At 43.9% G+C, this 25,740-nt stretch overlaps 1 protein-coding gene across 1 annotated transcript in view; it reads left to right on the top strand.

The window, feature by feature from the left end:
• The first annotated feature begins 4,318 nt into the window (after positions 1 to 4,318).
• The window catches only part of shkbp1 (SH3KBP1 binding protein 1), a 51,648-nt gene continuing 30,226 nt past the window's right edge, over positions 4,319 to 25,740 (top strand). Inside the window, exons 1-8 of the mRNA XM_073063755.1 lie at positions 4,319 to 4,439; positions 9,456 to 9,509; positions 10,667 to 10,712; positions 11,264 to 11,337; positions 15,575 to 15,633; positions 18,220 to 18,300; positions 19,760 to 19,924; positions 23,926 to 24,016. Of these exons, the coding sequence (XP_072919856.1) occupies positions 4,384 to 4,439; positions 9,456 to 9,509; positions 10,667 to 10,712; positions 11,264 to 11,337; positions 15,575 to 15,633; positions 18,220 to 18,300; positions 19,760 to 19,924; positions 23,926 to 24,016 (626 nt within the window). The 5' untranslated portion in view covers positions 4,319 to 4,383. The remainder of the gene's footprint in view (positions 4,440 to 9,455; positions 9,510 to 10,666; positions 10,713 to 11,263; positions 11,338 to 15,574; positions 15,634 to 18,219; positions 18,301 to 19,759; positions 19,925 to 23,925; positions 24,017 to 25,740) is intronic.

The raw sequence follows: 25,740 nt of genomic DNA on the forward strand, positions 1-25,740 counted from the left end.
TACCTCTTACAAAGTGACATACAGTACTGTGCAAAAGTCTTGGGTATTAAAAACAATTTTGTAAAGCCAAGCAATGCACACAAACTGCTTGATGGTCTCAGCAGGCCAGGCAGCATCTATGGAAGAAAATACAGTCGATGTTTTGGGCTGAGACCTTTCAGCAGGACTGGAGAAAAAAAGTGATGATTTAAAAGGTGGAGGAGGAAGAGAGAGAAACACAAGGTGTTAGGTGAAACTGGGAAAGGGAGGGATGAAATAAAGAGCTGGGAAGTTGATTGGTGAAAGAGATACAGATTGGAGAAGGGGGAGTCTGATGGGAGAGGACAGGAGGCGATGGAAGAAAGAAAAGGGAGGAGCATCAAAGTGAGGCAATGGGCAGGTAAGGAGATAAGGTAAGAGAAAGAAAAGGGGGTGGGGAATGGGGAAGGAGGAGAGGGGCCATTACTGGAAGTTCAAGAAATTGATGTTCATGCCATCAGGTTGGAGGCTACCCAGATGGAATACAGGTGCTGTTCCATTAGTCTTGATAGACCATGGATTTACGCCTTGGAAAGTTTCCAGGGTGCAAGTCTGGGCAAGGTTGTTTTAAATAGAAGACCGGCAGTTGCCCAAGCTGCAAGTCTCCCCTCTCCACACCACCAATGTTGTCCAAGGAAAGGGCATTAGGACCCATACAGCTTGGCACTGGTGTCGTTGCAGAGCAATGTGTGGTTAAGTGCCTTGCTCAAGGACACACACACACAGCTTCAGCCAAGGCTCGAACTAGTGACCTTCAGATCACTAGAAGAGCGCCTTAACCACTTGGCCACACGCCAACACAGCATATGTCAATATGGATTAACATATCGGAATCATAAATCGAATTAAAATTGGTGGCCAGTGGGAGATCTGCTTCTTGCAGACAGAGCATTGGTGCTTGGCACAGGGGTCTCCCAAACTACGTCCGGTCTCGCTTCAGCAGGCTTCAATTATACCTATGCCTAAGAAGAATGTGGAATCCTGCCTCAATGACTATAGTCAAGTACATTCATGGTGATGAAGTGCTTTGAGGGGTTGGTGATGAAACATCTTAACTCCTGCTTGAGAAGCAACTTGAGTCCACTTTAATTTACCTACCTGCACAGCAGGTCCACAGCAAATGCTATTTCTTTGGCCATATTTAAGTTAGCTGACAAAACCACTGTCACTGGCTGAATCAGCATATAGGATAGAGCTTTAAGCTAGAGGTACAGGAGAGTAGGAACCAAAGTGCTAGAACAGTCAATGAAAAGGTTGTAGAGACAGATGTTGTTAAGGCGTCAAACAAAGTCAGGAATCAAAAAGTTGAGCATGGTGCGACTAGTGTCCTGAGCTAAGTACTGTATACTTCAATGCAATAAGTATTGTAGGAAAGGCGGATGAGCTCAAGTCATGGATCAACACCTGGAATTATGATATTGCTGCTGTTACTGAGTCTTAGTTGCAAGAGGACCAGGACTCAATATTCCTGACTTCTGCTGTTTTAAACATGACAGAGTGGGAGGAATTAAAGGAAAAGGGGTGGCGTTACTTGTCAGGGAAAATGTTATGGCAGTGTTCAGTCAGGACAGACTAGAGAACTTGTCTAGTGAGGCTTTATGGGGGGAACTGGGAAATAGGGAAGGTTAATGGGGCTTTATTACAGACCACGCAACAGTTCTAAGGATTTAGTTGTAAGAAACATAAGGTTGTTACAGTAAGTGATCTTAATTTTCCACATATTGACTGGGACTCCTATACTGTAAAAGGACCAGATGGGATAGGGTTTGTGAAATGTGTTAAGGAAAGTTCTTGATCAGTACATGGAAGTCCCAATGAGAGAGTGAGATATTTGATCTATTAGTGGTTGAGACAGGGTAGGTGACAGAAGTGAGTGATCATAATGCCATTAGTTTCAAAGTAAATATGGAAGATGATGGGTCTGGTCTGTGGGCTGAGACTCTAATTTGGAGAAAGGCCAGTTTTGATGATATCTGAAAGGATCTGGGAAGTGTGGATTGGGACAGACTATTTCCTGGCAAAAGTGAAATACTGAGAGTAGAAAGATTGTGCGTGCCTGTCAGAATAAAATGTAAAGCTAACAGGTTTAGTGAACTTTTTTTTGAGAGATATTGAGGCCCTTGTAAGAAAATAATGAGATGCATAGCAGGTATAGGCAAGTAGGAACAGATGAGATACTTATAAAGTATAAGAAATGCAAGAGAACACTTAAGAAAGAAATCAGGAAAGCTAAACAAAGGCATGAGGTTCCTGTAGCAGACAAGATGAAGGAGAATCCTAAGGGATTCTAAAGATATGCTAAGAGCAAAAGGATTGCAAGGGACAAAATTGGTCCTCTGGAAGATCAAAGTGGAAATATATGTGAGGAACCAAAAGCAATGGAGGAGATCTTAAATGGATATTGGGCATCTTTATTTACTTGGGAGAAGGACACTGACTATAGAAGTGAGGCAAAGTAGCAGTGAGGTCATGGACCCTATACAGATTACAGGTTGTGTTTCTGTCTTGAGGCAAATTAGGGTGGATAAATCCTCTGGGCCTGACAGGGTGTTCCCTTGGATGTAACAGAAGGCAAGTGCAGAAATTGCTGGGGCCCTAGCAGAGATATTTAAATCACCTTTAGTGATGGGGGAGGTACCAAAGGATTGGAAGATGGCCAATATTGTTCTGCTTTTTAAAAAGGCTCAAAAAATAAAACAAAGTTAAAGGCCAGTGAGCCTGACATCTGTGGTGTGAGTGTTATTGGAAGGTGTTCTCAGGGATTGGCTATGTGAGTATCTAGATGGACAGGGACTGATTAGAGATAGTCAGCATGGCTTTGTGAGTGTTAAGTCAATTTTTTTTTAAGGAAGCTACCAGGAAAGTTGATGAATGCAAGGCAGTGGGTATGGTCTGCATGTACTTTAGCAAGGCCTCGCACAGGGTCCTACGTGGTAAAGAAGGTTCAGTCGCTCGGTATTCAAAATGAGGTAGTAAATTAGATTCGATATTGGCGTTATGGGAGAAGCTAGAACCGTGGTAGCAGATGGTTGCATCTCTGACTGGAAGCCTGTGACTCGTGGTGTGCCACAGGGATTGATGATGGGTCCATTGTTGTTTGTCTCTTATATCAATGATCTGGATGATAATGTGGTTAACTAGATCAACAAATTTGCGGATGACACCAAGATTGGGGTGTAGTGGACAGCAAGGAAGACTTGCAGAGCAATTTGGACCATCTGGAAAAATTGGGCTGAAAATGGCAGATGGAATTTAATGCAGACAAGTGTGAGGTGTGGCACTTCAGTAGGACCAACCAGGGTAGGTGTTACACAGTGAACGGTAGGGCACTGAGGAGTGTGGTAGAAAAAAGGGATCTGAGCACACAGAACATGATTTGTTGAAATAGCCTTCGTAAATCAAAGTACTGAGTACGGGAGATGGGTTGTTATGTTGACATTGGTGAGGCCTAATTTGGAGTATTGTGTGCAGTTTTGGTCACCTACCTACAAGAAAACAGTTATTAAGTTTGAAAGAGTGCAGAGAAAATTTTAAAGTCTGGACTGAGGAACCTGATCTATAAGGGAGGATTGAAGAGGCTAGGGCTTTATTCGTCGAAACATAGAAGATTTGGGGGAGATCATCTGGGGATAATGCAAGCAGGCTTTTTTCCACTGAGGTTGGGTGGGACTACAACTAGAGGTCATGGGTTAAGGGTGAAAGGTGAAAAGTTTAAGGGGAACATGAGGGGAAACTTATTCACTCAGAGGGTCCTGAGAGTGTGGAATGAGCTGCCAGCAGAAGTGGTGTATGCAAGTTTGATTTCACAGTTTAAGAGTAGTTTAGATAGGTACATTGGATGGTAGGGGAATTGGGGGGGGGGGGGGGCTAAGACAGTTCAAATAGTTTGATATGGACAATATGGGCTGAAAGGCCTACTTCAGTTTTGTATTTTTCTGTGACTCTAAGGAGAACATGAGATAGAGAATCTTTGAAAGTGAGTCCATTGGTTGTGAGAACAATTCAGTGATAGGGCAAATGAAGTTGAGTGAAGTTACTGCACACTTCTTTAAATCCCATGCTGGAAATACCGTCTGCCCATCCTTAATCAAGTATTTGGTAATCTCTCGCGTGTCCATTTCTTGTCGGCCAACTTGAGCCTACTCTTTAAATATAGACAGGCATTGCCCCTTTAATACAAGGTGTCTTGGGAATAAGGAAATAGTTTGATCGGCACTTCGACTGCCCAATCCAGTAAAAGAAATATGGAGGACTGCGTCATCATCAGGCCAATCAGACGGATGTGGGGGGTTGGGTTAAAAGTTGGCTGAGTTGTTTGAAGTAAACTTTCAGGAAGTTGCAGCGCTGGGGCTGCAAGCTGTGACTATGGTCAGCCCAGTCAGACCTGGAGAAATCATTCATCTGAATGTGGGAGGAAAGAGGTGGGTGATGAATTTTAACGCGTGATTGTCACCGTGGAGAATGTGGGACACTTTCATTCTGCGCCACTTCCATTACAGTATCGCTGTTCAGCCTGCTGTAAATATTTATTGTTCAGTATCGTTATGTCCAGCAGCAGCATATTCCTTCGAAACCCTTTTTATAACGTTCAGACAGTTAAACGGCGAAAACTGTTCTCTATCCCCGTTCACCTCCTTAGAATGGACCAAACGTGATCTTTTTGTTGGGTGGCGTTGTAGCCAACACGAGAAGCGCGGCGATTAGCTTGTACACACCACCAACGGTCTCACTAATTTTTTATAGTATCGTGGCCAAATATTACCTACAAATGACACTGTTGGAGTAATTGTGCAGACCAGAGAGAGCCTAGCCATCCTTCCTATAACGGGGCGACAAGAATGGAATGTAAAATACTCCCGATGTGGCCTAACCAACCTTTCTAAAGGTGAACTCTAACTTCCTGACTCCTCGACAGATCACAAGACCATAAGGCATAGAAGCAAAATCAGGCCATTCAGCCCTCTGAGCCTGCCCCACTATACTGCCCCTCCATGGTTGTCTTATTATCCCTCTCATTCTTCTGTCGTCTTCCCATAACCTTTGTTGCCCCGACTGATCAAGAACCTCTGCACTTCCTCAAGCGTAATGAAAGATGACAGGGTGGGGTTCTATCCGCTCTGACAGAACGGTTCGCTCAATTCCCCTGTCTTCACTGCCTCTGCTCTCAGGATGAGTCTTTTCATTCCAGAATGAAGGAGATGTCCTCCTCCTTCAAAGAAAGGGACTTGCCTTCCTCCTCCATCAATACTCCCCTCAAATGCATCTCCTCTATTTCACGCACGTCTGCTCTCACCCCATCCTCCTGCCACCCAACCAGGGATAGGGTTCCTGTTGTCCTCACCTACCACCCCAGCTGCCTCTGGGTCCCTCATAATTCTCCACAACTTCCATCATCTGCAATGGGATCCCACCACCAAGCACACCTTTCCCTCCTCCCTACTTTCTGCTTTCCGCAGGGATTGCTCCAGACACAACTCTCTTGCCCATTTGTCCTTCCCCACTGATCTCCCTCCTGGCACTTATCCTTGCAAGCAGAACAAATCCTACACATGCCCCTATGCCACCTCCCTTCCCACCACTCAGGGCCCCAAACAGTCCTTCCAGATGAGGTAATACTTCATCTGTGAGTCTGTTGGAGTTATATATTGTGTACAGTGCTCCCTGTGTGGCTTCCTGTATATCGGTGAGACCCGACGTAGATTGGAAGACTGCTTCACTCACCAGAAAAAGCAGGATCTCCCAGTGGTCACCCATTTTAATTCCACTTCCCATGCCGATACGTCAATGTATGGCCTCCTCTCCTGTTGTGATGAGGCCACACTTAGGTTGGAGGAACAACACCTTATATTCCGTTTGGGTAGCCTCCAACCTGATGGCATGAACATTGACTTCTCTAACTTCCGGTAATGACATTCCTTCCCCACCCCCCCCCCCCCCCCCCCCACCAGTCCCCAACTCCTTTTCCCTCTTTCACCTCATCTCCTTACCCACCCATCACCCCCCTCTGGTGCACCTCTCCCTTTCTTCCATCCTTTTTTAGACGTGTGTGTGTATGTGTGTGTGTGTTGGTTGTTCATCATTTCCGACAGTGATGTTTGTGCAGCTCATCAATTGTGTCTTCTGAGGTGACTTTGCAGTCCAATTCTAGAAAGGCATGAGTGTTGATAGAGAAGGCTGGTAAGCTGTCCAGTCATTGTTGGAGCAACTGGTGTGGCCATTCACTCCTCTCACAAACAGCAACCACATCTGTACGGTGGCTATTCTAGGCTCATCTTACGAAAGCACGCCATCCAGTCTGGTCCTGAGCGCTCTGCTCGAGCTGCTCAGGTGCAATGTCAGCATGCACGAGGATGGCTTTCTCCCATGAGGCCATCACCTGTCTCTTCTGAGGGGAAATCTGATAGAGGTTTACAGGATTATGAGAGACATAGGTAGAGTGGACAGGAAGTCTGAAGGCTGAATTTTCTAATACCAGAGGGCATGTAAGGAAGGCAAGAGCAGGTAGGTTCAAGTGGGAGGTGAGGGGCAAGTTTTTTTTATTCAGAGAGGGGTGAATGCCTAGAATGCACTGCCTGGTACAGTGGTGGAGGCAAATACATTCGAGGCTTTTAAGAGACGTTTGAATAGGCACATGAATTCCAAAAATATGGAGGGATATATATTATGTGGAAGTAGGAGAGACAGGTTTTTTTTAGCTGGTTTAGCACAACATTGTAGGCCGAAGGGACAGTTCCTGTACTTTATGGTTAGATGTTAAATGGGACTCGTTCTGAAAGGGCTTCTCAGTCAGAACTTGATGGGCTGAAGGGCCTATTTCTATGCTCTGTGAAATAAAGCAGGGGAATTGAGCGAAGGGGATGCTGTTTTTACAAGTCACAGGGTAGGAAGAGGTATAGTCCAGATAGTTGTGAGAGTCTGTGGGTTTATAATAGACATCAGTAGATAAACTGTCTCCAGAGATAGACAAAGAGATCGAGAAAAGGGAGGGAGGTGTTGGAAATGGACCAGGTAAATTTGAGGGCAGAGTGGAAGTTGTAGGCAAAGTGGATGAAGTCGACGATTTCAGCATGGGTGCAGGAAGCAGCACCAATGCAGTCATTGATGTAGCGCAGGAAAAGTGCAGGACAGTCACCAGTGTCGGCTTGGAGCATAGACAAAAAGGCAGGCATAACTGGGACCCATGCAAGTGCCCATGGCTACCTCTTTTGTGTGAAGGAAGTGGGAGAAGCCAAAGGAGAAATTATTTAGAATGAAGACACTCCGCTAGGCAAAACAACACCTTATCTTCTGTCTGGGTAGCCTCAAACCTGATGGCATCAATATCGATTTGTCGAATTTCTGGTAATTCTCCCCCCACCCTGCATGCCCCTTCACCATACCCCTTGCCCTTTTCCCTCTCTCACCTATCTCCTTATCTACCCATCACCTCCCTCTGGTGCTCCTCCCCTCTTTCTTTCATGGCCTTCTGTCCTCTTCTTTTATACTCCCCCTTCACCAGCACTATATCTCTTTCACCGATCAGCTTCCAAGCTCTCTTCTTCATCCCTCGCCCTTCAGGTTTCACCTAGCACTTTGTGCTTCTCTCTCCCCTCACCCTACCTTTTAAATCTACTCCTCAGCTTTTTTTTTCTCCAGTTCTGCTGAAGGGTTTTGGCCTGAAACATCAACTGTACTATTTTCCATAGCTGCTGCCTGGCCAGTTGAGCTCCCCCAGCATTTTGTGTGTGTTTCAAAGACTTTCCGAGTCCTTTGAACCTCAAATTTTTCTTAAAATTTCTCTCCATTTAGAAAGTTGTCTAAGCTTTTATTTATTCTACCAAAGTGAATGATCATACACTTTCTGACACTGTATTCCATCTGCCACTTCTTTGACCATTCTCCTAATCTCTCCAAGTCCTTCTGCAGCCTCTCTGCTTCCTCAGCACCGCCTTTCTTCATATTGTCCACAAACTTGGCCACAAAGCCATCAATTCTGTCATCCAAGTATTGATAAATAATTCTTGAACTCAATCCCCTGACTGATGAAGGTCAACCCCCCTTAACCAACCTATCAACTTCCCGGCAACTTTGAGGGATCAATGGTGTTGGACTCCAAGCCTGGTCCTGCGTGGTGGGTAGTCCCCGATGATAGTTTCCTTATAACTCTTGTCCTCCAGTCCCAGCAACATCCTTGTAAGTTTTCTCTGTACTCTAAAAATATATTGTCCTGCACATCTCCCTGAAACTTTCCTCCAATCATATTTCTATTCTGGGAAATAATGTTGCTGTGCACTTAATGTATACCTCTTCTAATGTTATAAATTTCATAAGGTCTCTGCTTGAAAGATAATTTATTTGTCACCCAACATCTCCTCAGAGCTAATATACTTTGCACCTAGAACCATAAAACCTTTTTAAAAATATTTCACTCAATCCACAATCCTGATTATTTCAGTAATGAAAATCCAGTAAGAATCTCTGGTTCCATTGAAACATGTCCTAGGTTTCCAGTACGCAAACAGTTTTCAGCAACCATGAGTGACATCTTGCAGGCAGCTTGCAAAACTACTGGATGCTCTCCTTCTTCTGGATATACTTCTGAACTGTGATCAATTACATCCTGTAATTTCCCTTTAAGAACTTTTTTTTGGCCCAGTGAATGATCTGAAGCTTCTGCGATCTCCTGGGATTCAATTTGGAATGGAGCTACGGCCGTCCCTGGGGGTGGCTGCATCGATTCCCTATGGCAGAATGAAAACTTGTGGTCAGTTTCATTACTCCATGCTGATTGAAGCATCAAGTAAGACTAAAATCAACGAGGACAAGAGCAGAAAATGAATGGGTGTTTGGTGCTGTCTGCCAACATTTGATCGATCTCCGCCTAGTTATTGCTGGCGGAAGGTGAAGGAGTCGTGGTTCCCATGTCCGATTGATGGGGACTCACTTCTGGTTATAGTTTGATGCCTAATGCCCGCGATGCTGAATGTGGTTTACTATTTGCACAGTTTGATCGCGGTGCTTCGGGACAGAACCGGATCTGCGGCTGTGGCCTACAGACATTGGCGCAGTGCTGACTCCATAGCAGCGGCCATGGCCATCAGCTTCACTCACCTCATGGCTTAGACGCACTTGGGGATTCTGCGGTTTGATGTTTAATGTTCTGTCTGCTACTTGTTAGCTTTTTGTTTGTGTGATTTGTTCTTTTTTTGATGATCTTTGGTGTATGGGGATTTTCTTTAAATGAGTTCCATTGTGTTTCTTTGTGGCTGTTTGTAAGGAGATGAGCCTCAAGGTTGTATATTGTATACATAGTTTGATAATAAATGTACTTTGAATTAATAACCTGAAGTTTGATGGTTATCTATTGTAGGGTCAGAGAATGAATGCAAATCCTTTGTTAGTCCAAGGTTAGATGTAGTGACAGGTGACTGATTGCTGTATTCGAATATCTTCTATAGGTTCAGTTCCTCTCGACAAACCCTCACATGGATCCCAGACTCTTTCTTCTCAAGGTAAGTTGTACTTGCTGGTGCAGTCTGCAAACTGTTATCCAGATTGGCAGTTGTTTAAAAATCAAAGCTTGATTCTCCCATTCATGATTTATTCAACAGGATATCATGTCAATTTTGTGGATTACTTGTTAGCATGGAAAAAGAATATTTTTAATAGTAGATAGGGTAATTAAGAAAGCTTTGGCACTTTGGCCTTCATGAATGAAAGTATTGAGTACAGAAGATGAGATGTTATGCTGAAGTTGTGTAAGATATTGCAGAGGCCTAGGTTACAGTATCATGCCATTTCAGCCACTTACCAACAGGAAAGATGTGAGTAAGTTTGAAGAGAGAAATGTTGCTGGGACTGAAGGAACTGAGTTACAAGGAAAGATTGAATAGGTTAGAACCTTATTCTTTGGAATGTAGAAGATTAAGGGGAGATTTGATAGAGGAATACAAAATTATGAGGGATATTGGTTGGGTAAATGTAAGCAAGCTTTTTCCACTGAGATTAGTATGGACTAACAATTGGGTTAAGGGTGAAAGATGAAAAGTTTAAAGGGAACATGAGGGGAAACTTGTTCAATGGTTAATAGGTATGTGGATAGGAGGGGTATGGAGGATTTTGGTCCCAGTGCAGGTCTTTGGGAGTAAACAGTTAAAATGGTTTGGTGCAGACTGGATGGGTCTGTTTCTGTTCTGTACTTTTCTTTGACTGTGAAAGACAAGAAAGGCAGAGCAAAATGAACAAGGTAATTTTCAGATTGGCATTTCTTTCTGTGACGTGTCAACACTGATGGCCTTAAGGCCACAATCCATATTCTGACAGACCAACGTGCTGTTGGGGTCAGGGACATGGGGTTAATGCATGGGTACATATGGGCAGGGCAATGAAAGGGTCCTTGAATGGAAATTGAGAGTTGGAGCAAGGTGTGGGAGCTTGCGTGATATGCACTTGAATGTGCCTTGGGGAATGTGGTGTTGGATGCGGTGAGTGTTGCTGGGGTGGAGTTTTTGAGTTGCACAGGGAAAGGGGTGGAGTGGGATTGATTTTGTGGATGTGTGATGGATGGGGATTAGGGGTATGTGGATAAGGGGATGTTTGGATCTGAATGTTAAAGTGCAGGAGATTTTTCTCTGGCGATTGAATTGTTACTGAGATTTCTGCTTCACAGCCTCCTGAGCGGACGGATCTGCAGTATGAGGGATGAAACCGGAGCTGTAAGTAAAGCTGGCATCAGCCTCAAACAGTATTGGAATAGGTTCACTGGTTTGGACAAAGAAAAGTGTAAACATTGCAACACACACAAAATACTGCAAGAACTCAGCAGGTCAGGCAACACCTATGGAAATGAATGGACAGTCAATGCTTTGGGCCAAGACTGAGAAGGAAGGGGGAAGATGTCAGATGAAAAGGTGTGGGGGAGGGTAAAGAGGCTAGCTGGAAGGTAGCATCGGACACAATAGACGACCCCAGCAGATTTGGAAGTGAAGTGCTGTTTCACCTGGAAGATTGTTTAGGGTCCCGAATGGAGGTGCGGATGGTGGAGAATGGGCAGGTGTAGCTCGCAGGGATAATTGCCGGGAGGGAGATCAGTCGGGAGGGACGAATGGTCAAGGGAATTGTGGAGGGGGTGATCCTTGTGGAAAACGGAGGTGGGGAGGGGAGTTCAATAAGTGTTTATTGGTAGAATCCCTTTGGAGATGGCGGAAGTTGTGGAGGATGTTAATTAAATATTGATGAGGTTTCAATGTGTTTTGTTTTGCTCTAGATTTTTATTGATCGTGATCCAACTATGTTTGGTACAGTACTGAATTTTCTTCGTACCAGAGAGCTGGATGCCAGGTAATGCCCATAGTGACTGGCAGCGAAGAGTTAAATGGCATGAGTCAGAGATAACGATTCATAGTCTGAAAACTTTGTTGCAATCAGAGTGTGCTGCTTGTGCGAAGGGAGGCGGGAAGGGGGCTTTGATATTTCTATCATTCATTCTATGAGTTTCGTTGTTTCACAGATGTCTGCAAAGAGTAAGAATTTCAGGTTGTATACTGTACACGTTCTCTGATATTTGAACCTAAGCATTTTACACTGTAGTTTTTCCTCGAGGTATTTGTTGAAAACAGATGGCACAGTAAGGTGTGGTTGCAAACAAACTGCTGTTCTATTAATAGTCTGGTTGCTCTCTGGTCACCATTACTGAAACTTAACTTTTATTCTATTTTTAAGAATGGTCCTTTCTAAGCTGTTGAGGTGGGTGATTTGGAGCTCATATTAAACTAAGCTTGGACTACTCCATAATACCAACCCATCATCATTATGTGCCATGTCGTATAAGGTGGGCGATCGTGGTTCCATGATCGTGATTGTTCTTGGGAAATGTTTCTAAAAAATTGGTTTGCCATTGCCGCCTTCCGGGCAGTGTCTTTACAAGATGAGTGACCCGCCCCCAATAACCATTCTCAATACTCTTCAGAGATTGTCGTCTAGCATCAGTAGTTGCATAACCGGGACTTGTGATATGCACCGGCTGCTCATACGACCATCCACCACCTGCTCCCATGGCTTCACGTGACCCTGATTTGGGGGTTGGGGGTAGCTAAGTAGGAGCTGCACCTTGGCCAAGGGTGACCTGCAGGCTAGTGGAGGGAAAGAGTAGCTTACACCTCCTTTGGTAGAGACGTATTTCCACCCAGCCACCTGTATATTACTAATCATCCACTTCATATGGCAGCAAATTGCTGGAGTAACTGACTTGGGTTTTAAATTCTGTTAAGTTAATCTTGACTAAAAGGATAGTTTCAGTAGAGACCTAAAGGTGATTCAAGATCCACAGACACCAAGCTCTTAATTTTCTATGTGAGCTGACCCACTGGTATTCGGTTTTAAGGGGTCAGGATGGCTAGGCCTTGTATACTGTACATCAGAATTAAGGGAAAAACTGAATTCTTGCAACCATATTCTTCCAGGAGTATCAAATACAGGACTTATTTTGTCTTATTTTGAGATCTCTATAATAGAATTTACACTATAAGACCATAAAATATAGGAGCTGATGCCATTGGGAGGAATGGCTACTCTATCAAGGATATATTTTCCATTATGGATATAACCTCTAGATTCTTGCCTTCTCCCCATATCCTTTCATGCTCTGACTAATCAAGAATCTATTAACCTCTGCCTTAAATATACCCAATGACTTGGCCTCCATAGCCACTTGTGGCAACAAATTTTGCAGATTCACCACCCTCTGGCTAAAGAAATTCCTCCTCTTCTCTTTTCTAAATGGATGTTCCTCTATACTGAGGCTGTGTCCTCTGGTCTTAGATTCTCCCACCATAGTAAACATCCACTCCACATCCACTGTATTGAGGCCTTTCAACATTCAATAGGTTTCAATGAGGCCACCCCTTGTTCTTTTGTCTTTCAGTGAATACAGGCCCAGGTCCATCAAACACTCCTCATGTGACAAGCCTTTGAATCCTGGAATCATTTTCATAAACCTCCTTTGAACCCTCTCCAATGTCAGCACGTCGTTTATTCTCCAAATACGATCACAGTGGCTGTGTGTACTAGATACAGTAAATGGTGTTGGGACCAGACAATATCCCAGTTTATAGTACTGAAGGTCTGTGCTTCCAAACTAGGCAAGTGATCTAACAGAATTTCAACACTGGCATCTACCCAACAGTGTGGAAAGTTTCCTGGGGCTGTCCGTTCACAAAAAGGCAGAACCGATCCACCCACCTAATTATTAGCCAGTTAGTTTACACTCACTCATCAGCAGAGTTCTTGGGAATTGGTGTTGGTAGTGCTATCAACTGGCAGGTGTACTTAAGCTACTCACAGATGCCTAGTCTGGGGTTTTGTATCTGGACTGCTCAGGTCCAGACCTCATTTCAGCCTTGGTCCAAACACAACTAGAGAGCTGAATTCCAGAGGTGAGATGCAAGTGACCAACTTGATGTCAAGCTGCCATTTGAAGGAGAAGTGGCATAGGGTGTTGTTTCAGTTTGTCGGAGGTCAATATTCCCTACCCATGACATCGCTGCAGGAGCTCCAAGTCTCCATAGACCTAGGAGTAGAATTAGGCCATTTGGCCCATCGAGTCTGCTCTGCCATCATGGCTAATTTTTATCCCTCTCAACCCATTCTACTGACTTCTCCCCTTTGACGCCCTGACAAATCAAGAACCTGACAATTTCCGTCTCCTATCAGCTTTAATCACTATATTGGTGACATAACTACCTCCACCTTTTCACCATGAGGTCTGAAGTGCGAATGGCTCAGTTTTATCAACAACTCCTCAACAGATGTAGCAATCTGTGCTGGAACATTGATGTCATTTAATGTCACAGCAGTGTCAGGTAACAATTCCCTCCAAGACATTCCAATTACTTCCCCTTATTTTCAGCTTTATTGTCTTCATCTGTTCCAGGCATTCTGGAGGTCCACATTGACCAGAAATTGCACTAGACCTGCTCACAGTCTGAGTATCTTGTACTGAACATCTTGCTTTATGACACCCAAGGTCTTTCCAGTATCTATTATACAAGGCAACAGTATGAACTCATCCTTGCCTATCAGCCCATGAACCTCCACGTTCAACACATCATCCTCCAGATCCAACACATCATCTTCCACCATCTCCAAAGGAATCCTACCACTAAACGTACCTTCCCTCCTCACTAATCTCACTGCAAGTAGCCTAGGTGCTACACCTGCTGATACACTTCCTCCCTCACCTCCATTCAGAGCCCCAAGCAGTCATTCCAGTTAAGGCAACACTTCATCTGTGAATTTGTTGGGGTTGTCTGTTGTGTCTGGTGCTCCCAATGCAGCCTCCTCTACATTGGTGAGACCCGTTGTAAATTGGGGACCGCTTTGTCGAGCACCTCCGCTCTATCCGCCTCACGCGGGATTTCCCGGTGGCCAAACGTTTTAATTCCCATTCCTGTTCCGACATGTTGGTTCTTGGCCTCCTCTTGTGCCAAGATGAGGCCACCCTTAATGGAGGAGCAACACTTTATATTCTGTCTTGGTAACCTCCAATCAGATGACATAAATATTGATTTTTTTCCTCTTCTGGTTTAAAAAAAGATTCCCTCCCCCCTCCTCTTCTATTCCCCATTCTGGCTTCTTACTATGTTTGTACTTCTCACCTGCCTATCACCTCCCCCTGGTGACCCTCCTCTTTCCCTTTTGCCTGTGGTCCACTCTCCTCTCCTGTCAGATTCCTCTTTCTCCAGCCCTTGATCTTTCCCAACTACCTAGCTTCACCTATCACCTTTGAGCTGGCCTCCTTCTCCTCTCCCCACTATTTCATCTGACATCTTCCCCCTTTATTTCCAGTCCTGAGGAAGGGCCAACTGTTTGTTCATTTCCTGACCTGCTGAGTACCTCCAGCATTTTGCACTGTGTTGCTCTGTATGATAGTGTACTCTCTACCTGCCTGGGTCTGCTCAGTGCCAGTAGCTCTCAGGAAGGATTTGATTACTATCAATACCCTAAATCACCTTTTCCTCCATGCCAGTGGACAGTGGCTGGAGCATATTCTACCTTCAAAATGCACTGCAATTACTTACTCAAGATGTTCTGATTGCACCTCCTAAACCCAGGAGCTTTACCACCAAGAAAGTAAGTGAGAACCCCTCCACCTCCAGATTTCCCTTCAAGTTATCCACCATCCTGCTGTGAACATACGGCACCAGTCCTTAATTGTCCCTTGGTCTAAATTCTGGAGATCCCTCTTCAGGAGGATTTTGGTACTTTCACCAGAAAGAAAACAGTGTTTCACAAGTCTAACTCAACATCACCTTCCTGAGGGCATTCACGACTGCACATAAGTGGCTCTGCTAGCAATTCCTGAATTCGAGAGTATAACTCAGTCACCTTCCTGAGGGTACTTAGGCATGTATGTAAATGACCACTTTGCAAATCCTGAAAATAAATACGTGCTGTACCTTGTATGTGATGTCCACATCAAGCAAAGTAGAATTAAACCAATGCCACAATTATTAATTGTTCCATTTATGTCTTTTGTTTAATAATCTGAAATTGAAGGATTGAATTTATTTGTTTGCAGAGATATCAATATTGGATTGCTTCGTCATGAGGCTGAATTCTATGGAATTTCACCACTAGGTGAGAAAAATTATATATCAATGTTTCTGGAAAAGTATAGGCAGAGTCCAAATCAAAAATGACCTGGGCATTCAGCCGGTACTGTGTGCCCTGGATCCAACTCAGAGTATGTCTGTGTTGGTTGGTGGTTCCCCCTTCAGTTCAGATGTTCTGTAGACTCACTTGCTTTGCAAGAGAACCCAAAGCTCTGTAAATATGATGGCCTGCTTCCAGCATCTGCTCCTTAGTCTTACTTCTTGTCTCACTAGCTCAAGGCACAGAATCAGAATCAGGTTTAATATCACCACCATATGTCATGAAATTTGCTGTCTTTGTGGCAAAAGTACAATGCAATATTTAATAATAGAAAACAATGTCCATTCAGAAATTGGATGGCAGAGGGGAAGAAGCTGTTCCTGAATCATTGAGTGTGTGCCTTCAGGCTCCTGTACCTCCTTCCTGATGGTAGCAATGAGAACTGGGCAAGTGTTGGGTGATGGGTGTCCTTAATGATGACGCCGCCTATTTTTTGAGGCATCACTCCTTGAAGATGTCCTGGATAATGAATAAATTCTGGTTGGGCTTCCAGCCGGGTACAGGTATCGATTATAACCGATGTTTCGATGACAAACGCTGCCATCTTCATCAGGGATAAAGATCAGATGAAGCCCCAGAAGAGTTTGTCATATACGCCAGGGAAGTTACAGAACAGAATTGATTGGCTGGTAGAGTGGTCAGAGCAATGAAGACATTGAAGCAGGCAGAATTAGGCCATTCAGCCCATCAAATCTGCTCCACCATTGGCTGATTTATTATCCCTCCCAACCTCATTTTCCTGCCTTTTCCCCATTATCTTCAATTCCCTGACTAATCAAAAACCTATCAACCTCTGCCTTAATTATACCCAATGACTTGACCTGCACAACCATCTGTGGCAACGAATTCCACAAATTCACCACCATCTAGCTAAAGAAATTCCTCCTCATCTCTGCTCTAAATGAACAGCCCTCAATTCTGAGGCTGTGCCCTCTGGTCCAAGACTGCCCCACCATAGGAAACATCCTCTCCACATCCATTCTATCTAGGCCTTTCAGTGTTTGATTGGTTTCAATGGGATCCTGCCCTTCAATGAGCCTAAACTCCAGTGAGTACAGGCCCCAAGCCACCAAACTCTCCTCATGTGTTAACCCTTTAATTCCTGGGATCATTCTCATGGAACTCTCCTGGACCCTCTTCAATGCCAGAATATCTTTCAGATAAGGGGCCCAAAACTGCTCACGCTACTCCAAGTGCAGTCTGACTAATGTCTTATAAAGCCCTAGCATTACGTCCTTGCTTTTATATTCTAATCCTCTCAATGAATGCTAACATTGAATTTGCCTTCCTCACCACCAACCTGCAAATTAACCTTTAGGGAACCCTGCTCACAAGACCTTTTGCACCTCATTTTTGAATTTTCTCCCCATTTAGAAAATAGCCCACACCTTTATTTCTTTTGGCCAAAGTGCACTTCCCTACACTATATTCCATCTGCCATTTCTTTGCCTATTCTCCCAATCAGTTTGAGTCCTTCTGCAGGCACCTCAACACCCTCCACCTAACTATGTATCATCCACAGACCCATCAATTCCTTCATTCAAATCATTGACATAATAACGTTCTTAAAGAGTGGAGTAACCTTGGCACTTTTCTAGTTCTCAGGAACCACTCCCGAATCTAGTGCTTCTTAAAAGATCATTACTAATGCCTCCACAATCTCTTCAGCTACCTTTTTCAGAACCCTGGGGTGCAGTTCACCTGGTCCAGGTGACTTATCTGACCTCGATTTCCCTTAATAAGTGCAAGCTGATGGACTTTAGGAGGTCAAATGAGGGTGGCGCATACATAGTGGTGGGGCCCTCAGGGTCAAAGAGACCTTGGAGGAGTGGGGGTATGATTCGTAAATTTACAACTGGCAGTGAAATTGGCGATCTTGTTGACTGAGGATGAAAGGCTGGGTTACAGAATGCCACTGATAGTCTAGAAAGTCGCTGGTAAATTTAACTTGATTCTGACAACTATGAGGTGATATTTTCTAAGAGGCCTAATACAAGTAGGACATAACCTATGAAAGGGATAGGGCCCGAGGGAGCACTGAGGGGGCATATATCATGAAAGGGACAGGGCCTGAGGAAGCACTGAGGGGGCATATACCATGAAAGGGATAGGGCCTGAAGGAGCAACGAGGGGGCATATACCAAGAAAGGGATAGGGCCCAAGGGAGCACTGAGGGTGTACATATCGTGAAAGGGATAGGGCCCGAGGGGGCACTGAGAGGGCATACACTATGAAAGGGATAGGGCCAAAGGGAGCATTGAAAAGGGATTGAGGCATGCAAGCCTCCAAAACCACAGCAAGGTTCTGGTCCTCTTGGAGGAAATTTCTCTCACCATCCACATCGATGTTTCTTGCAAGTTAGCAATCCTATTTTGTCTGTCTTTACTGTAATTTTATTTGTTCTGTTCTCAGTTTTGGTTTATTCCTTATGTATACTTTCAGTTCCCATACCAACCACACCCTCTCCTAGGCCGTATGCCTGAATCTGACCTTCATTTCTCCTTTCTATAGTTCGTCGCCTAGAATTGTGTGCAGATTTGGAGCGCTCTTCCTGTGGAAGTGTCCTATTTCATGGATATCTCCCTCCTCCAGGTACGGCTACTTGCCTTCATTATTTTGAAGCTACTTGCTTCATTATTTTTTATAGGGTACTCCAGTAAATGTTTGACTGAACAAGTGAAGATCTGATCAACACAGAGAATGTCCAGGAATTTTAAAGAGTTAAAGACTGTTTTGGGTTCTTGATTTCAGAGGTTCTGGGTTACCTAAGTTGAGGGCTCAGAGAATTTGGGCATTAGTTTCACATTCTTCTGGGTGGAAAGGGTGTGGAAATTGGATCTTCTTGATGGGAGAGATCTGGAAATCTCAATGTGAGTGCTCCAGTTTCTCAATTGGGGAGGTGGTTTGGTTGGGTAGTAGCCGTTACTAAGGAGAGCTTCGTTTTCCAGAAGGGTAGGTCTTACACACTGAAAGGGAGGGCACTGAGGAGTGCGGTAGAACAACGGGAGCTGGGAATACAGGTTCACAATTCATTGAAAGTGCCTTACAGGTAAATGGGGTCATAAATAAACCTTTTGGCAATTTGGCCTTCATAAATCAAAGTATTGAGTACAGGAGATGAGATATTATGTTGAAGTTGTATCAGACATTGGTGAGGACTTATTTGGAGTATTGTGTGCAGTTTTGGTCACCTAACTACAAGAAAGATGTAAATAAGGTTGGAAGAGAACAGAGAAAATTTACAAGGATGTTGTTGGGACTGGAGGACCTGAGTTATATGGAAAGATTGAATAAGTTAGGACTCTATCCTTTAGAATGTAGAAGACTGAGAGGAGATTTGATAGAAGTATACAAAATTATGAGGGATATACAGAGGGTATACATATCACAGCCTGGCAAGCAAGCTTTTTCCACTGAGGTTGGGAGGGACTACAACTAGAGGTTATGTGTTAAAGGTGAAAGGTGAGAAATTTAAAGAGAACATGATGAGAAACTTCTTTGCTTGTAGGGTGGTGAGAGTGTGGAACAAGCTACCAGCGCAAGTGGTGCATGTGGGTTTGATTTCAACATTTAAGAGCAGTTTGGAAAGGTACATGGATGGTAGGGATATGGAAGACTAGTCCCACTGCCAGTCAATAGGAGTAGGCCTTTTAAATGGTTCGGCACAGACTAAGTTGGCCGAAGGGTCTGTTTCTGTACTGTAATTTTCTATGATTCCAAAGGGTCTGATTCTGTACTATTGTAACAAGGGAAGGTGATCAATAAATACTCATGGCTCACATCAATACCATTCATTACAAATCTGTGGAGGAGGTGATTTGATACATTCTCTGACAAGGTCAAAACTGACTTGTGGGAAATATCTAGCAATAGCCTATTTCCTTTCAATTCCTGTTTTCCTTAAACCCTTGGACTCCCGGCTTCTCTGGCATTTTTGTGTCATTATCTTCCTAAAGTTGGGACCATCTGGTTTCTCAAAGGGAGGGTTATGAAATTTCAGACCACTCTGGATAATGGCTTCTTAACTCAGTACCTTTGTCTCTGTCTGTAGTGATCCCAGCCATGAGGCGGAACCGGCACAGCCTGGCCAGCCCGCAGATCGTGGGCCCTCGGCTTGAAGGCACTGACCGAGTACCTGTACGGAGGAGCAACACCATGCCACCCAATCTGGGCAACGCTGGCATTGTTGGGAAATTCCTGGAGCAGCGAGGAAGTGGTTTGTATGCAGTGTAAAGTCCCTGTGGGCTCGTGGTCAGAGTGACTGGTGTATTCCCTCCCTTCCTTGGACTCTGCAGCACATTGGTCAGCAAGTCTCATTCTCGTTCCTTGAATTTGTTGGCATTTCTAAGAGCCGTGACCATCATCTGACAAGGCATTTAGTGAAGAACAAAGGAGGCAGTCGTATGGGAGTCAGGAAGTGTCAGGGCCTAGATTTGAATAGAATTGAGTGCAGTCTTAAAAGATATTTGAATAAAACGCTTGAAATGCAAGGCAAGTTAGGCTTTATCTGTGGAAAGAGAACCATATATTTTTCAGCATGAAAACCAATTTTAATCACATCCTGCTTATAGCATGGTAACCAGAGCTGGGCACACTATACCAGGTGAAGTTTCACCAACTATTTGTATGGTTGCAATGTGACCATAAGATAGAGCAGAATTCGGTTAATTGGCCCAACAAGTCTGCTCCACCATTTCGTCATGGCTGATCCAATTTTTGCTCTCAGCCCCAGTCTCCTGCCTTCTCACCAACTCCCTTCATGCCCCGATTAATCAAGAATCTATTAACCTCTGCCTTAAATATACCCATTGATTTGGACTCCACACCACCTGTAGCAATGAATTCTACAGATTCACTACACTCTAGCTAACAAACTTCTTCCTCAGCAACACACACAAAATGCTGGTGGAACACAGCAGGCCAGGCAGCATCGATAGGGAGAAGCGATGTCGATGTTTCGGGCCAAGACCCTTCGTCAGGACCCAAAACGTCGGCATCGCTTCTCCCTATCGATGCTGCCTGGCCTGCTGTGTTCCACCAGCATTTTGTGTGTGTTGCTGTTTGAATTTCCAGCATCTGCAGATTTCCTCGTGTTTGAAACTTCTTCCTCACCTCTGTTCTAAAAGGCTGCCTGTAATATTGAAGCATTTTGATGAGTTTGGTGAGTGAGACGAAAGACACTGATTACAAACACGCGTAGTATTCATCTATTTACAAACAGTTAAATTTTCAACCAAACGTTTAAGTTCCCCCAAGTTACACAAACTACAAAACTAAATATCAAACATATACTTTGTTAAAATTACACATGGGGCATACTTTCCAGAAGGTTCTGTGCAGCGTGCATTAGACAAAATTGAGAGAAAGAGAAACTGCCACTGTTGGTGCCTTGACGGATTTGTTATTCTTGCACCCTCAACTCCAATAATGATTGTTCCAAAGTCGAATCTTTTATTCAACTCTCTATTGGCAAATAGCAAACATACAATCTTGAAACAATGAAACTTGGGCTTACCCAGGTGTAAGCTAAGCAAATTTGAGTGTTATTGAGTGCTCAGCAAGCGATATGACATCTGCCAGACCCAGATACAAACTACCCTGAACATAGCATGAATACAGAACTTAGTCCCTTCGCTTTTACCTCGTCCCGCTCATGTAACTAGTTACCATAATAAACCCCGCAACACAGAATAGAGATAGATGCAGATAGAGAGCAATCACCTTCACCATCCAGACCACCTGGTTTCTCATCTTCTGGGGAGCATCTGGATGACGTTGTCTTTCCATCAGAGTTGGCTCACGTCTCCCCAGACAGATCCTTTACTCCCAGTTGAAGGAAGGTCAGCAGGCCCCTAGTGGACAAAGGCAAGGCTTCAACGATAACATCAAAATCAGCCTGAAGAAGTTCAACATGACATCTAAAAACTGGGAAGCCATTACACTCAGTAGATACACCCAGAGGAAGTCTGTTCAAGAGGGAGCTGGGCTACCTGAGAACGATCTCTGCCGTGCCGCAAAGAACAAACAGCAAATGCAAAAGGAGAGCCTGAACAACCAAAAGACCCAGCCACTAGCCCCACCACTCACTCTTGCCCAAACCACATCAGAATATGAGGATCCTCGATCCTGAGGACCCACCAATAGACCACCCCAGAGAACACCATACTCAATTCAAGTGATCGCACTAACGAACAGTGCTATGTACCTGTAGCCATAGGTCTCTTTGATTGACTGTTTACTATGCAAGTCCTCCGTGGTTTAACTTGCCGAATGCAATTAGTCTAAGATAAATTCCACCTCTCATTGACCCATTTCCCCAGTGTGTCGCTATCCAGTACGTCACCAATTTTTGGTTAATGCTTTTGTTTCATGACTCTATTTCTGCAAGCTGAATATTTCCGGCTTTTTCTTCATGAACCTTGACTTTTTCCTCAACAGAGGACTTGGCCGGTGGTGTCAGAGTATGTAGTCCAGTTAAGTAGTTGTGCACTTCGTTGGTAGTACACATCGTAGCCACTGTAGTGGTGGTGAGAATGAATTTACATTCATGAATCTGTTAGAGAAGGATCACCCATGGTTATTTGAGACCAGCGTTCCCTCCAATTTTATCTTTTACAGCTGTGAAAACCAATCATTGCTCTGAGCGGGCAATTTTTACATGGCCTGAAAAGTGTGTGGCGCAGTAATTTTTAAAATAATATGCATACTATGGATTGTTTCTTTTTGTGTCTTGTGGTGCATCGGTAGCATTTTTGCTGTTCCCTTAGCATTTGACTTTTTTACGAGACTGAGTTGTTACCTCGATGCTCAACCTAGCACAGATAGAAAGCGTGTAAGGAGCCGGCCAGATTCAGACTCGGGAACCTTTTCCTCGAAGTCTGGTGCTGATGTCACTCACCACCGGCCAGCTGATGAATTTTACACTAACAATTGGAAAAACCACCACTTTTTTTTGTTAATTGAAGGGTATAATGAAAAACAGTATAACAAAATCTTTTGCGTTTCGTTAACTTTTTCTTGTCCTTTATTACAAATCCATTGTCTATAAACACTCTCCAGAATACTTTTGCATCTAGATGAAAGATGCATCTTAATGGTCATTAGCTCATCCAAATGTTCCTTTTTCAGTCTGTTTCTTGATTTACATTTGATTGAATTCATAAGACGTTTGCAGTCAGCACCAGAAGCTTGATATGTCCCAACGATGTCAACAAGAATTGACAGTTTTTCAAATTTTTTGTTTCTATGCATGTAGTTCAACGTATCAGTGAACGTCTTAGTTGAACCAGTCTTAACTTTCTCAGAAATGACATTTTGCTGTCACAGTATTGCTTTGTTATTTTTGAGGCAATAATAGCTGAGTTTTATTTGTCAGTCATCCAACAATTGATAGCTTTGTCCCAGGCTGGGAGTGAGGCCTCTGCCCAGCTGTTCATACTCTGTACTGTTGGGTGCCATATCGACAACTAAGGGCTACAGTGATTATTTGATCTGTAAAACACAGGGCGGTCGATGTGTGTTGTGAACAGAAGTTTTCTGATGAAGATGCTGTCAGATCTTAGAGATTTTCCATTCCCCAGGTTCCTTTAGGAGTCCAAGATGAGTGAAAACTTGTTGCTTCAATGATCGTTTATTTTAAAGTTTAAGCAAAAGAACGAAAACAGAGCACCTGGAACTAAAGCAAACCAAAGGAACGATGATACAAAAGAGATGGCGCCTTTGGAAAAACTTGGCACTCTTGTAGTTCAGATAAGACAAATTCCTTAGATAAGAGGAACCAATCACAGCTTACCATGTGTTATCACTTAGCAAATTAAAAATTAAAAGGTGACAAACTGTTATGTAACTGCTATACAGTACCACATTTCTACCAGTAGGTGGAGACAAAACACCACCCATTTTAAGCAATATGTGACTGCTAAAAATGCAAATTGTATCAGTTTAAAAAAACTGCAATTTCAGTCTTGCATTAATTCAACTAATGAAAGCATTAAAACAACGGACTCCAACAATACAATTTTTCACTAAGGTGTAAATCTTTAGACTTCTCTGCTCAAGGACCGTGGAGCTCGGTGGTCAATTGCATTCAAAGGGGGCAGAAAAGTGGAGTTGAGGTTGAATTCTGGCCACAATCTTGTTCTGCAGTGGAGTAGAATCAAGAGGCCAGATGTCCCACGTTAGCTCCTGTAGTTCATGTTCGTTTCTCATCTCTCTCAGGGTCACTGTCTCATCCTGGCATGGTGCGGATAGTGCGAGGGCATCACAACTGGATCGCGGTGGCTTATGCACAGTTTGTGGTGTGTTACAGGTAAGAGCGGATAAAATCCAAAGTTAATGTTGCTTCCCAAAGCAACTTAGAGGAAAGATGTTACCTGTCCTCATTGAGAAACAATGCTGAATAGGTCCTTCCATCTCTTTGAACTGCACCTCCCAGCAACCCCTGGTTTAATCCCAGCCTCATCACAGGACAATTTACAATGACCAATTGACCTACCAACCGGAACTAATTTGGACTGTGGGAGGAAACCCACATGGTGAGGGGAGAACGTGTAAACTCCTTACAGACAGTGACAGGAATTGAACACCGGTCACTGGTGCTGTAAAGCATTATACTAACCACTAAATTACCGTGCCATCCCAAATCTCTCTCAGAATGGGATGAATCTTTGGAACGGTCTTCCCAAGAGGCTCTGAATATATTAATGACAGGCATGAGTTTTTTGTGGCATCAGAGAATATAGGTTAAATACAGGAAAGTGATGCAGAGATTGCAGATCCACTGTGATCTTGTTGAAAGTCAGCCTCAACTTGAGGGGACAAATAGCCTTCTCCTCTTTCTGTATCTTATGGTTCCAGGATTGAAAGGCTTGTCACATGAGGACCTTTTGATGGCTCTGGTCCTGTACTCACTGGAATTCAGAAGAATGAGGGATGACTTCATTGAAACCTATTGAATGTTGAGTGGATATGGAGAGGATGTTTTCTATGGTGGTGGAGATTAAGACCTGAAGATGCAGCCTCAGAATAGAGAGATGTCCTGTTAGAACGAAGATGAGGAATTCCTTTAGCCAGATTTGGGTATATTTAAGGCAGAGGTTGATAGATTCTTGATTAGTCAGGGCATGAAGGGATACGGGGAGAAGGAAGGAGATTGGGGATGAGAGGGAAATGTACCAGCCATGATGAAATAGTGGAGTAGACTCAATGGGCCAAATGGCCTAATTCTGCTCCTATATATAGTGTACATCTTATGGTTATTCCTTCCTTTGTGCTGAGGCCTGGCTCCAGGGGCTGACCAGTTCTCATGGTCTCATTTCTGAAAATACCAAGACCCATCTTGGATCACTGATGGATATGAGGAAGGATATTGCAGAGGACCTGGCTATAAGTCAAGTTTATTGTCATTTAACTATATCCATGTATACTGCCAGATGAGACGTTTCTCCAGACCAGGGTAGAAACCACAGTAGTACACGTAACACACAATAACTTAGGAAAGAGAAAATTAAATCTAGAAATGAATTATGCACAGATAAAGTAAAGTGCATAAATTAAATATTGTAGAGTCCAGTACAAGTTATCCAGAAACATTTCAAATGTGATGTGGCAGGGAGTTCAGAAGCCTAACGGCCTGAGGGAAGAAGCTGTTTCCCATCCTGACCGTTCTTGTCTTTATGTATCGGAGTCTGCTGCCTGATGGTAGAAAGTCAAAGAGGATGCTGGATGGATGGGTGAGATCCTTGGTAATACTAAGGGCTTTCCAAGTGTAAGGATCCGGGATGTATCAGAGTAGCTGCAGAAGATTCTCAAGAGGGAAGGTGAGCAGCCAGAGGTCGTGGTGCACATTCTACCAATGATATGGGTAGAAAGGAGGATGAGGTCCTGGGCTGTGAGTGTAGGGAGTTAGTGAAGAGACAGAAGAGCAGAACCTCCAAAGTAATAATCTCTGGATTACTCCCAGTACGTCATGCTGGTCAGGGCAGGAATAGGATGATAGTGCACATGAATAAGTGGCTGAGCAACTGGAACAAG

This window comes from Hemitrygon akajei, chromosome 12 (assembly GCF_048418815.1).
Source record: "Hemitrygon akajei chromosome 12, sHemAka1.3, whole genome shotgun sequence".
In the NCBI taxonomy this organism is placed as follows: Eukaryota; Metazoa; Chordata; class Chondrichthyes; order Myliobatiformes; family Dasyatidae; genus Hemitrygon; species Hemitrygon akajei.